The 13,718-nt window shown below is 38.5% G+C and overlaps 1 protein-coding gene across 12 annotated transcripts in view; it reads left to right on the plus strand.

Moving 5' to 3' along the window:
* The window catches only part of CNTN5 (contactin 5), a 1,392,146-nt gene that overhangs the window by 1,303,956 nt on the left and 74,472 nt on the right, over positions 1-13,718 (plus strand). For all 12 annotated transcript variants that reach the window (XM_064577192.1, XM_064577190.1, XM_064577193.1 and 9 more), the window contains one exon: positions 12,067-12,216. In XM_064577192.1, the coding sequence (XP_064433262.1) occupies positions 12,067-12,216 (150 nt within the window). The remainder of the gene's footprint in view (positions 1-12,066; positions 12,217-13,718) is intronic.

Here is a 13,718-nt window from a genome sequence, read left to right on the forward strand (position 1 = left end):
GGTTCAATATTTGCAAATCAAGCAATGTGATATACCTCTTTAACAAGAGAAATGATAAAAATCCTATGATCATCTCAATAGATGCAGAAAAAGCTTTTGACAAAGTACAACATCCATTCATGATAAAAACACGATAAAATAGGTATAGAAAGAACACACCTCAACACAATAAAGCCCATGTATGAAAAACCCACAACTAACATCATACTTAATGGCAAAAACTGGGAGACTTTCCTCTAAGATCAGGAACCAAGATAAGGATGTCCACTTTCACCCCTTTTATTTATCATAATATTGGAATTCCTAGCCATGGCAGACAAGAAAAATTAATAAAATCCAACCAAATAGGTAAGAAAGAAGTAAAACTCACTATTTGCAGACAACATGATACTATATAGAGAAAATCCTAAAGACTCCACAAAAAAAACACTAGAACCATAAATTAATTCAGTAAAGTCACAGGACACAAAATTAATATACAGAAATCTTGTTGCATTTCTGTATTATAGTAATGAAGTAACAGAAAGAGAAATTAAGAAAACAATTCCATTTATGGTTGCACCAAAAATAATAAAATACCTAGGAATAAAGTTATCCAAGGAGGTGAAAGATCTATACTTTGCAAACTATAAAACATTGATGAAAGAAATTAAAATAACACAAATAAATAAAAAGATATTCTGTGCTCATGGATTGGAAGAACAGATATTGTTAAAATGTCCATAGTATCCAAAGCAATCTACAGACTTCAGGTAATCCCTATCAGAATACCAATAGCATATTTCACAGAAAAAGAACAAATAATACTAAAATTTGTATGGAACAAGAAAAGACCCTGAATAGCCAAAGCAATCCTGAGAAAAAAGAACAAAGCTGGAGGTATCACATTCCCAGATTTCAAGATATACTACAAAGCTATAGTAATCAAAACATTATGGTACTGGCATATAAATAGACACATAGATCAATCAAACAGAATAGAGAGCCCACACATATATAGTCAATCTATAACAAAGGAGGCAAGAATATACAATAGAGAAAAGACAGTCTCTTCAATTAAGTGGTGCTGGGAAAACTGGGCAGCTATATACAAAAGAATAAAACTGGACTACTTTCTTATACCATACACAAAAATAAACTCAAAATAGATTAAAGACCTACATATGAGACCTGAAACCATAAAATTCCTAAAAGAAAACATAAGAGGTCATTTCTTTGACATCAGCCACAGCAACATTTTTCTAGATATGTCTTTGAAGGCAAGGGAAACAATAGCAAAATAAGACTATTGGAATTGCACCAAAATAAAAAGTTTTTGCACAGTGAAGGAAACATTAACAAAACAAAAATACAATCTACTAAATGGGAGAAGATATTTGTAAATGATATATCTGGGAAGGAGTTAATATCCAAAATATATAAAGAACAACTCAACACACAAAAAAACAAAAAACAAAAAACCAAATAATCTGATTTTAAAATGGGCAAAGGACTTGAATAGACAGTTTTCCAAAGAAGACACACAGGTGACCAAAAGACACAAGAAAAGTTGCTCAATACCACTAATCATTGGGGAAATACAAATCAAAACCACAATGAGATACACACCTGTCAAATGGCTAGTATCAAGAAGACAAGAAATAACAAGTGTTGGCAACAATGTAGAGAAAAATGAAGTTTTGTGCACTGTCAGTAGGAATGCAAATTGGTGCAGCCACCTTGGAAACCAGTATGGAGGTTCCTAAAAAAATTCAAATAGAATTACCATACAAGGGGTGCTTGGATGGCTCAGTCGTTAAGCGTTTGCCTTCCGCTCAGGTCCTTATCTCAGGGTCCTGGGATCAAGCCTGCATTGGACTCCCTGCTCGGCGGGGAGCCTGCTTCTCCCTCTCCCACTCCCCCTGCTTGTGTTCCCTCTCTCACTGTGTCTCTCTCTGTCAAACAAATAAATAAAATCTTTGAAAAAAAAAAAAAGAACTACCATATTAATGAGTAATTCCACTATTAGGTATCTACCCAAAGGAAAAGAAAACACTAATTTGAAAACATATATGTACCCCTGTATTTATTGCAGCATTATTTATAATAGTCAAGATAGGGAAGCAACCAAAGTGTCCATTAATAGATGAGAGGATAAAGAAGATATGCTACATATACACAATGGAATAAAAAGGCCATAAGAAAGAATGAGATCTTGCTATTTGCAACAATATGGATGGACTTAGAGAGTAATGCTAAGTGAAGATGGTTAGTCAGAGAAAGACAAACACCATATGATTTCACTTATATGTGGAATTTAAGAAACAAAACAAACATAAAAAAAGGAGACAAACAAACAAAAGACAGACTCTTAAATACGGTGAACAAACTGGTAGTTGCCAGAGGAGAAGTAGGTGGGGGAAGGTTAAAAAGATAAAGGAAATCAAGAGTACAGGTATCTTGATAAGCATTGAGTAATGAATAAAATTTTGAATCATTATATCGTATACCTGAAACTAATACATCACTGTATATAAATTCAATTTTTTTATTCTTATGTTAATCCCCATACATTACATCATTAGTTCTAGATGAAGTGTTCCATGATTCATTGTTTGTGCATAACACCCAGTGCTCCATGCAGAATGTGCCCTCCTCAATACCCACCACCAGGCTAACCCATCCTCCCACCCCTCTCCCCTCTAGAACCCTCAGTTTGTTTTTCAGAGTCCATCGTCTCTCATGGTTCAACCACCCCTCCAATTTCCCCCGCTTCATTCTTCCCCTCCCGCTACCTTCTTCTTCTTCTTTTTTTTTTCCTAACATATATTGCATTATTTGTTTCAGAGGTACAGATCTGAGATTCAACAGTCTTGCACAATTCACAGCGCTTACCAGAGCATATACCCTCCCCAGTGTCTATCACCCAGTCACCCCATCCCTCCCACCCCACCCCCCACTCCAACAACACTCAATTTGTTTCCTGCGATTAAGAATTCCTCATATCAGTGAGATCATATGATACATGTCTTTCTCTGTTTGACTTATTTCACTCAACATAATACCCTCCAGTTCCATCCATGTCGTTGCAAATGGCAAGATCTCATTCCTTTTGATGGCTGCATAACATTCCATTGTATATATATACCACCTCTTCTTTATCCATTCATCTGTCGATGAGCATCTTGGCTCTTTCCACAGTTTGGCTATTGTGGACATTGCTGCTATAAACTTCGGGGTGCACGTACCCCTTCGGATCCCTACTTTTGTATCTTTGGGGTAAATACCCAGTAGTGCAATTGCTGGATCATATGGTAGCTCTATTTTCAATTTTTTGAGGAACCTCCGTACAGTTTTCCAGAGTGGCTGCACCAGCTTGCATTCCCACCAACAGTGGAGGAGGGTTCCCCTTTCTCCGCATCCCCGCCAACATCGGTCGTTTCCTGACTTGTTAATTTTAGCCATTCTGACTGGTGTGAGGTGGTATCTCATTGAGGTTTTGATTTGGATTTCCCTGATGCTGAGCGATATTGAGCACTTTTTCATGTGTCTGTTGGCCATTTGGATGTCTTCTTTGGAAAAATGTCTGTTCATGTCTTCTGCCCATTTCTTGATTGGATTCTTTGTTCTTTGGGTGTTGAGTTTGATGAGTTCTTTATACATTTTGGATACTAGCCCTTTATCTGATATGTCATTTGCAAATATCTTCTCCCATTCTGTCGGTTGTCTTTGGTTTTGTTGACTGTTTCCTTTGCTTTGCAAAAGCTTTTTATCTTGATGAAGTCCCAATAGTTCATTTTTGCCCTTGCTTCCCTTGCCTTTGGCAATGTTTCTAGGAAGAAGTTGCTGCGGCTGAGGTCAAAGAGGTTGCTGCCTGTGTTCTCCTTTAGGATTTTGATGGACTCCTGTCTCACATTGAGGTCTTTCAACCACTTGGAGTCTATTTTTGTGTGTGGTGTAAGGAAATGGTCCAGTTTCATTCTTCTGCACGTGGCTATCCAATTTTCCCAACACCATTTGTTGAAGAGACTGTCTTTGTTCCATTGGACATTCTTTCCTGCTTTGTCAAAGATTAGTTCACCATAGAGTTGAGGGTCCATTTCTGGGCTCTCTATTCTGATCCATTGATCTATGTGTCTGTTTTTGTGCCAGTACCATGCTGTCTTGATGATGACAGCTTTGTAATAGAGCTGGAAGTCCGGAATTGTGATGCCGACGGCTTTGCTTTTCTTTTTCAACATTCCTCTGGCTACGTGGGGTCTTTTCTGGTTCCATACAAATTTTAGGATGATTTGTTCCATTTCTTTGAAAAAAGTGGATGGTATTTTGATGGGGATTGCATTGAATGTGTAGATTGCTCTAGGTAGCATTGACATCTTCACAATATTTGTTCTTCCAATCCATGAGCATGGAACGTTTTTCCATTTCTTTGTGTCTTCCTCAATTTCTTTCATGAGTATTCTATAGTTTTCTGAGTACAGATCCTTTGTCTCTTTGCTTAGATTTATTCCTAGGTATCTTATGGTTTTGGGTGCAATTGTAAATGGGATCGACTCCTTAATTTCTCTTTCTTCTGTCTTGTTGTTGGTGTATAGGAATGCCACTGACTTCTGTGCATTGATTTTATATCCTGCCACTTTACTGAATTCCAGTATGAGTTCTAGCAGTTTTGGGGTGGAGTCTTTGGGGTTTTCCACATAAAGTATCATATCATCTGCAAAGAGTGAGAGTTTGACTTCTTCTTTGCCAATTTGGATGCCTTTGATTTCTTTTTGTTGTCTGATTGCTGTGGCTAGGACTTCCAATACTATGTTGAATAGCAGTGGTGATAGTGGACATCCCTGCCGCGTTCCTGACCTTAGGGGGAAAGCTCTCAGTTTTTCCCCATTGAGAATGATATTCGCTGTAGGTTTTTTATAGATGGCTTTTATGATATAGAGGTATGTACCCTCTATGCCTATACTCTGAAGAGTTTTGATCAAGAAAGGATGCTGTACTTTGTCAAATGCTTTTTCTGCATCTATTGAGAGGATCATATGATTCTTGTTCTTTCTTTTGTTAATGTATTGTATCACATTGATTGATTTGCGGATGTTGAACCAACCTTGCAGCCCAGGGATAAATCCCACTTGGTCATGGTGAATAATCCTTTTGATGTACTGTTGGATCCTATTGGCTAGTATTTTGGTGAGAATTTTTGCATCCATGTTCATCAGGGATATTGGTCTGTAATTCTCCTTTTTGATGGGGTCTTTGTCTGGTTTTGGGATCAAGGTAATGCTGGCATCATAAAATGAGTTTGGAAGTTTTCCTTCCGTTTCTATTTTTTGGAACAGTTTCAGAAGAATAGGTATGAATTCTTCTTGAAATGTTTGGTAGAATTCCCCTGGGAAGCCATCTGGCCCTGGGCTTTTGTTTTTTGGGAGATTTTTGATGACTGCTTCAATTTCCTTAGTGGTTATAGGTCTGTTCAGGTTTTCTATTTCATCCCGGTTCAGTTTTGGTAGTTGATACATCTCTAGGAATGCATCCATATCTTCCAGGTTATCTAATTTGCTGGCATAGAGTTGCTCATAATATGTTCTTATATTTGTTTGTATTTCTTTGGTGTTGGTTGTGATCTCTCCTCTTTCATTCATGATTTTGTTGATTTGGGTCATTTCTCTTCTCTTTTTGATAAGTCTGGCCAGGGGTTTATCAATCTTGTTAATTCTTTCAAAGAACCAGCTCCTAGTTTTGTTGATCTGTTCTACTGTTCTTTTAGTTTCTATTTCATTGATTTCTGCTCTGATCTTTATGATTTCTCTTCTCCTGCTGGGTTTAGGCTTTATTTGCTGTTCTTTCTCCAGCTCCATTAGGTGTAGGGTTAGGTTGTGTACTTGAGACCTTTCTTGTTTCTTGAGAAAGGCTTGTATTGCTATATACTTTCCTCTTAGGACTGCCTTTGCTGCATCCCAAAGATTTTGCACAGTTGTGTTTTCATTTTCATTGGTTTCCATGTATTTTTTTAATTCTTCTTTAATTTCCTGGTTGACCCATTCATTCTTCAGTAGGATGCTCTTTAGCCTCCATGTATTTGAGTTCTTTCTGACTTTCCTCTTGTGATTGAGTTCTAGTTTCAAAGCATTGTGGTCTGAAAATAGGCAGGGAATGATCCCAATCTTTTGGTACTGGTTGAGACCTGATTTATGACCTCGGATGTGATCGATTCTGGAGAATGTTCCATGGGCACTAGAGAAGAATGTGTATTCCGTTGCTTTGGGGTGGAATGTTCTGAATATGTCTGTGAAGTCCATTTGGTCCAGTGTGTCCTTTAAAGTCTTTATTTCCTTGTTGATCTTTTGCTTAGACGATCTGTCCATTTCAGTGAGGGGGATGTTAAAGTTCCCCACTATTATTGTATTGTTGTCGATGTGTTTCTTTGCTTTCGTTATTAATTGCCTTATATAATTGGCTGCTCCCATGTTAGGGGCATAGATATTTACAATTATTAGATCTTCTTGTTGGACAGATCCTTTAAGTATGATATAGTGTCCTTCCTCATCTCTTATTACAGTCTTTGGTTTAAAATCTAATTTGTCTGATATAAGGATTGCCACCCCAGCTTTCTTTTGGTGTCCATTAGCATGGTAAATGGTTTTCCACCCCCTCACTTTCAATCTGGGGGTGTCTTTGGGTCTAAAATGAGTCTCTTGCAGACAGCATATCGATGGGTCTTGTTTTTTAATCCAGTCTGTTAGCCTGTGTCTTTTGATTGGGGCATTGAGCCCATTTACATTCAGGGTAACTATTGAAAGATAGGAATTTAGTGCCATTGTATTGCCTGTAAGGTGACTGTTACCATATATTGTCTGTGTTCCTTTCTGGTCTATGTTGCTTTTAGGCTCTCTCTTTGCTTAGAGGACCCCTTTCAAGATTTCCTGTAGGGCTGGTTTTGTGTTTGCTAATTCCTTTAGTTTTTGTTTGTCCTGGAAGCTTTTTATCTCTCCTTCAATTTTCAATGACAGCCTAGCTGGATAGAGTATTCTTGGCTGCATATTTTTCTCATTTAGTGCTCTGAATATATCCTGCCAGTCCTTTCTGGCCTGCCAGGTCTCTGTGGATAGGTCTGTTGCCAATCTAATGTTTCTACCCTTGTAGGTTACATATCTCTTCTCCCGAGCTGCTTTCAGGATTTTCTCTTTGTCTATGAGACTCGTAAGTTTTACTATTAGATGTCAGGGAGTTGACCTATTTTTATTGATTTTGAGAGGGGTTCTCTGTGCTTCCTGGATTTTCATGCCTGTTTCTTTCCCCAAATTAGGGAAGTTCTCTGCTATAATTTGCTCCATTATACCTTCTGGCCCTCTCTCTCTTTCTTCTTCTTCTGGGATCCCAATTATTCTAATGTTGTTTCGTCTTATGGTATCGCTTATCTCTGGAATTCTGCCCTCGTGATCCAGTAGTTGTTTATCTCTCCTTTTCTCAGCTTCTTTATTTTCCATCATTTCATCTTCTATATTACTGATTCTCTCTTCTGCCTCATTTATTCTAGCACTTAGCACCCCCATTTTTGATTGCACCTCATTAATAGCCTTTTTGATTTCTACTTGGTTGGATTTTAGCTCTTTTACGTCTCCAGAAAGGGTTTCTCTAATAACTTCCATATTTTTTTCAAGCCCAGCTAGTATCTTTAAAGTGATGATTCTGAACTCTAGATCTGACATCGTACTAATGTCCGTATTGAGTAGGTCCCTGGCAGTCGGTACTACCTCTTGTTCTTTTAGTTGGGGTGATTTTTTCCGTCTTGTCATTTTGTGCAGAGGAGAATAGATTAATGAGAGAACAAAATGCTAGCAGAGTAACCACGTCCCCAGAAAATATACTCTAAACAAATCAGAAAAGGCCTGAAGCAGTGGGATAAGAAAGGGAAAGAGAGAAAAAAGAAAAAGAAAAAGATAAAGATAAAAACAAAAACAAACAAAACAAAACAACAACAACAAAAAAAAACCAGAATGTGATTAAATATGATCTATATGGTATATAGGTCAGTGCCACACACTAGATTTGGGGTGTATTTTGGTCTTTTAGAAGAAAGTGCCTCCCAAAATTTTAAAGAAAGAAAAACTTATATATGTACAAAAATAAGGGTTGATATGATGAAGAAATGGAATATGACTGTAAAAATGGAAATTATAAAAAATTTTATAAAAGGAATTGCTAAGAAGTTGTTTGAAAAAAGAAAGAAGAGGATTTAAAGAAAGAAAAGAGAAAAAGAAAAAAAAGGGAGAGGATGTGATCAGGCAGGGGAATAGAAAACACCATATACTAGAGATTTAGGGTATATTTTAATCTGTTAGAAGAAACTATCTCAAAATTTTAAAGAGAGAACAACTTATATATATAAGCCAAAAATATGGGTAACTACTATGAAGGGATAGACTATGACTCTAAAAATGAAAAATAAAAATGTTTTTTTTTTAAAAAAAAGGGATTGATAAGATGTTGGTTGAAAAAGGGAAAAAGAAAAATTCAAAAAGAAATAAAAAGACAAAAAGACAGTTAAAAAAAATTAACTTTGAAAGACTAAAGAATCATGGTAAAAAAGCCATGAATTCTATGTGCAGTATTCCCCTAGAGCTGGAGTTCTGCCGTTCTCATTGATCGGTAAACTTGGTCTTGGCTGGCTGTTCTCGCTGATCTTCTGGGGAGGGGCCTGTTGCCGTGGTTTCCAAATGTCTCTGCCGGAGGCGGAATTGCCCCGCCCTTGCCCCCTCCCAGCTAAGTGATCTGCTCGGGTTTGCTCTCCGGGCTTCTGTTCCCTGCGAGCTTTCCGTACAGCTTTGGAGGCGGAGAGTGAAAATGGTGGCCTCCCAATCTCCGCCCCGGAGGAGCCGAGATTCTCAGTGAGCCCCCAGAGAAAAGCCGTCAGTCACTCCTGTCTCCCTGGTCTCCGGCCGCACTCCTTGGTCACCCGGCCTGTGACCTTGCGTTTCTATCTCTGCCACCCGACCCCGGGTGGAGTCTCCAAACCCAGCAGATCCCTGCGGTGCACTCCCGCGCGGCTCCCCCCGGGGGAGGAAGGTGAGTCTCCCCGGATCTGCCGCTTGTTGGGTCCCTGCTGGAGGAGCAGGGGCCCGACTGGGCCGCGGATCACGGTCAATGGCAACCCGGAGCTGAGAGCCCGCGCCTGGGCTCCGCCTCTGCAGCCGGCTTCCCTGCTCCGATACCTGGGAGCTCTGCCACACGCAGGCACCCCCGGTCTTTCTGTGACCCCGAGGGTCCTGAGATCCCACTGTCCCGGAGGGTTCCACCCCCCGCTTAGCCACCAGAGTGACGTCCCTCAGCGGAGCAGACTTTTAAACATTCCGATTTTGTGCTCCGCGGCTCTATCACTTGCCAGAAGCGGCCGACGGAGGCCCCTCCCCCGCCGTCTATCCTCCCGAATATCGCCTCGGATTCACTTCTCTGCATGTCCTACCTTCCAGAAAGTGGTCGCTTTTCTGATGAGAGAGTTGTTGCTCTTCTTTTCTTCAATCTCCTGTTGAGTTTGTAGGTGTTCAGAATGGTTTGATCCCTATCCAGCTGAATTCCTGAGAGGAGACGAAATCCAGGTCTCCTACTCCTCCGCCATCTTGCTCCACCCCCTATATAAATTCAATTTACAAAAAAAAGGAGAGAATGAAAGAAAATATAGACAACTCTTTTAAGAAGTTTTGTTGAAAGATGAAGTGAAGAAATCATATTTTGATGTCAGCAATGTTATAATTTGCTTATGCGTTGAAGTGAGACAGGGGGAAAAGAAAGGAATCCATGATGACCCCAAGATCTTGGCTACAACATCAATTATCATTCACCCAATAAGGAATAGTTCAGAAATAGGGGGTGGAATTTAAGGTTGAGAACCTATCAAATAGAAATGTCTAATAGCCATTGGACAAATGAGTTTGGAGTCTAGGGAGGTGGTTCATGGCTGAAAATATTGGTGTCATGACATACAGAGGGTATTTAAAGCCATGAGACTAGATAAGATCACCAAAGAGTTAGTAGAACTGGGTGCATCTGGAAGATGAAAAGAAACCAGCAATGGAGACTGATAAGGCATAGTCAGGTCAGAGAAAACAGAAGTTTTAAAAAATATTTCAAAGAAAAGAAAATGACTATGTCAAAGAATTGTGTTAGGTCAAAAAAGATGAGCAACAGAGACCTAAGCATAGGGTTTTATTAATAAAGAACATTGGTAATCTTGACAGGAGCAGTTATGGTAGAATGCTGGAGGTAAGAGCCTAAAAGGTGGACTCTCTTTTTCCCACCTTTATGTTTGGAGTGAGTTCAAGAGAAAATGGAAGGAAAATAAGTACAGACAGCAAATAATAGCACAAACAACACTCGAAAAATTTTATATAGAAACTGGATGAAGGCCAGAAGGAGAGGAAATTTTCAGAGAGTTTTGTTTTGTTTTGTTTTTTCGGAGGGCAAAATACCTGCCTGCTTATATGCTAATGGAAAAAATATGTTAGAGACATGGGCAGGGGTGTATACAACCCAGATGGACTGGTTACCCTTCTCTATAATATCTTAAGAGAGCCACCCCTTAAGAGGCATAAAGTTTCCTCATAAGGGATTCAGGTTTCTATTAAAGTAAATGTTGGAAGAATGTTCAGGAAAGAAAATAGTATACAGGGGATTGTGTTAATAATGGATTATAAATTCCAGAGGTCACAGTAAAAGATTTCACAGAGCAGGGAAGGATGGGAACTAGGGCAGAAAAGGAAATGTGCAGAATTCTATGGGGATTGGAATAAAAGGGATGAGGGATGACCTAGATGTCTGGAGTTGATTGAGGTGACTGACAGATGTAAATTAAACAGCGAGGTATGTCTTTAGTGGACCAAAACAAGTATTGATGACACAGTGAACATTAAGGGCTAGGGAGGGCTACTAAGTGTCTGGGGAACTCTTCTTCCTACCTTTATGTATGGCAGGCACAACTCAGCATTTCACCAAGCTATGGACTGGACAGTGGCCTTTGTCCGCCTATCTCTTAGACTCCAAGGAGATTGCTCAGTTGCCAGTGCAGCAAGAAGAGACAGACTTTTCTCCAGGTCTTCATTTCACTGCTTTAAAAAAAAATCAGCTTTTCAGTGCTATGAGATTTGTCAGGCAGCCCACACTGCCTATGCTCTGATCATTTACCTTTCACAGAGCTGATTATTTGGTAACATTCTCTTGACACATTTCAAAAAAGATTTTCATGTAAAATCCAAATGCATTTAATTCTATCTTGTCATGGTAAAACTGCACTGAGTCATCAAATCAAGAGCCTCCCCCACTCAACCATGCTTAAACAAAAATCCAGGATTGACATAAATCCAGAGGATCTTTGCACATCATAAGAAAGGTTCTCCCTTTTCCTTATTATCACCCCTGTAAAGAATGTTCTTCCAGAAATATTTCCTAGACAGCAGAGATGAGTGAACAAGAAAATCAGTCCTGATTAGAGCATGTATACTATATAAGAAGTATTTTGCTCTGTGATAATTGTATTGACAATTTTATGCCTTAATAAAACAAAATATTGTACAAAAGTCACTCCAAGAAGAGTACAGAGCTTCTGCTTAGATCCCACAAACCGGAGTTTTTAAATTAAAGAGGAGTATTCTTAATCTGCTGCTTTGAACTGCCAAGTGGCCAAGCATGTTTGCCAGAACTGCAAGAGGCAAACTGCTCAAGAAATTTCCCTAGAAATTTAAGAACTATTTGCTTAAATTATAGCACTTAGTTACCCTCTTATTTGAGGCTGAGGGGTTGACAAAATGATTTTTAGTGTACATAATGGCAAGTTTTGTTATAGCAATTTATGTATAAAGATGAGATGAAAGAATTCTAATTAACTACAACAATCTTTGACATGTGCAAGTGCTTACTTCCTGAAGATTTATTTTCATTTTACTAATGAGACCAGAGGTGACACCATGACCATGTGTATTGTAATAAGGAATTATGCATCAACCTGCTCATTCTGTTAGTACCTGTGATATCCTTGATTGCTGTTTGTAACTATTTCTGAGTCCTCCTAATGCCATGAAATCTCTTTCCGCACCATAGTCCCAGAAATCATAACAGGGGACATGGAGTCAGCCATGGCAGTGGACCTTAACCCTTGGGTGGAATATGAATTTAGAGTGGTGGCCACCAATCCAATTGGGACTGGAGATCCAAGCACCCCATCTCGAATGATCCGCACAAATGAAGCAGGTAAGAATTTTGTAGAGTTAGAATTCAATTTGGCGTGCCTCTAATCACTTTGAAAGCAAGTTGAATTAACCATGGTTGTTTGCTTTATTTAGTATAATTTTTGATGATTCATTTACCTAGGCATCATAAAATTATTTCCTTTAAAATAATTCATTCATTTTGTTTTCAGATCTTTTTCTCCTTCTTCCCACTAATGCATCTAGATGCTTCAATTTCCTCCCAACCCTAGTACTCATCTTCAAGTTACCATGAAATTGAATCAGTTTCTTTTTCTAATTATATATTCATTCAATATAGCAATTCCATAAAATTCAGAATAGATAGGACCACCCTCTTTTTCTCCAGTGATAACAATTAGCTGTAATTGCAGTGAACTTCCTTAGAACCCTTTATGTTGCACTTCACTATCTGACCTGGTATAAATTATACTCTGCAAAGGCAAACATCATCTTAACTTGCCTACTGCTTGACATCTATGTGCACAATAAACATCCATCTGCTTCCTGACTTGGAAAATACAGCATCCTTCTGGCCTTTTGGAATGAAGTATCTCTAAAATGTTTCTAGTAGTCACATAAGGGAATTAGCAGCTTTATTTAAAAACAGAATTTAAAATATCTTGCCCAGGGGCACCTGGGTGGCTCAGTCATTAAGTGTCTGCCTTCAGCTCAGGTCATGATGCCAGCGTCCTGGGATGGAGCCCCACATCAGGTTCTGTGCTCACCGGGGAGCCTGCTTCTCCCTCTCCAGCTCCCCCCTGCTTATGTTCCCTCTCTCGCTGTCTCTCTCTCTGTCAAATAAATAAATAAAATCTTTAAAAAAATATATCTTGCCCAGCATCTGGAGAAAGAAAAATAAAGAAAAAATTTTAGTAAAATGTTTGACTACTTTGAACAAAGTTTTATTGAGATTTAACTCTTACGTCCTTATAAAATTGTATAAATTGTATATTAAAAAGTGTTCAATAGGGCATTAGCTTAGGCAAATGCAAATGTCAATAATGTTGATGAAAATAATCTGAAAACAGAGAAAAGGGGGTAGATTGCAGATACAGGGAGGGAAAAAACAAATTTTAATATTTTTACACTCAATGATATAATGAATCTCAGTAATCTTAGAATATAAGTGCACTGAGAATGAGGATTTATGTCTAATTTTTTAGTGTTCAGCACCTAGAAAAGTGTCTGGCACTGGAACTACATATGTTTTTGTTGAAAGATTAAAAGGGAATATTTCTTTTTTCCTTCATATGCTCCTACCCACACCAGTACCTAGGTGAGAGATACATATACATAGAAGATTAAGAATTAACTGTCCATTTTGTATTATAGTTATAGAATTGGACCAAAAAATGTGATTTGTGACTTCTTACAAAGTGAACAAAGCTTATAATAATTAAAATAAACTACAAAAAGAGTTGATTCTTTCTCTAAAACACACCAGGTCTGATCCTTTAAAAAAAAAAGAGAGAGAGAGAGAGAAAAATACCAAATGGTTAATTT

This window comes from Mirounga angustirostris, unplaced genomic scaffold, assembly GCF_029215605.1.
Source record: "Mirounga angustirostris isolate CCGP_5_RB_7025 unplaced genomic scaffold, mMirAng1.0.hap1 SCAF_13, whole genome shotgun sequence".
Lineage (NCBI taxonomy): Eukaryota > Metazoa > Chordata > Mammalia > Carnivora > Phocidae > Mirounga > Mirounga angustirostris.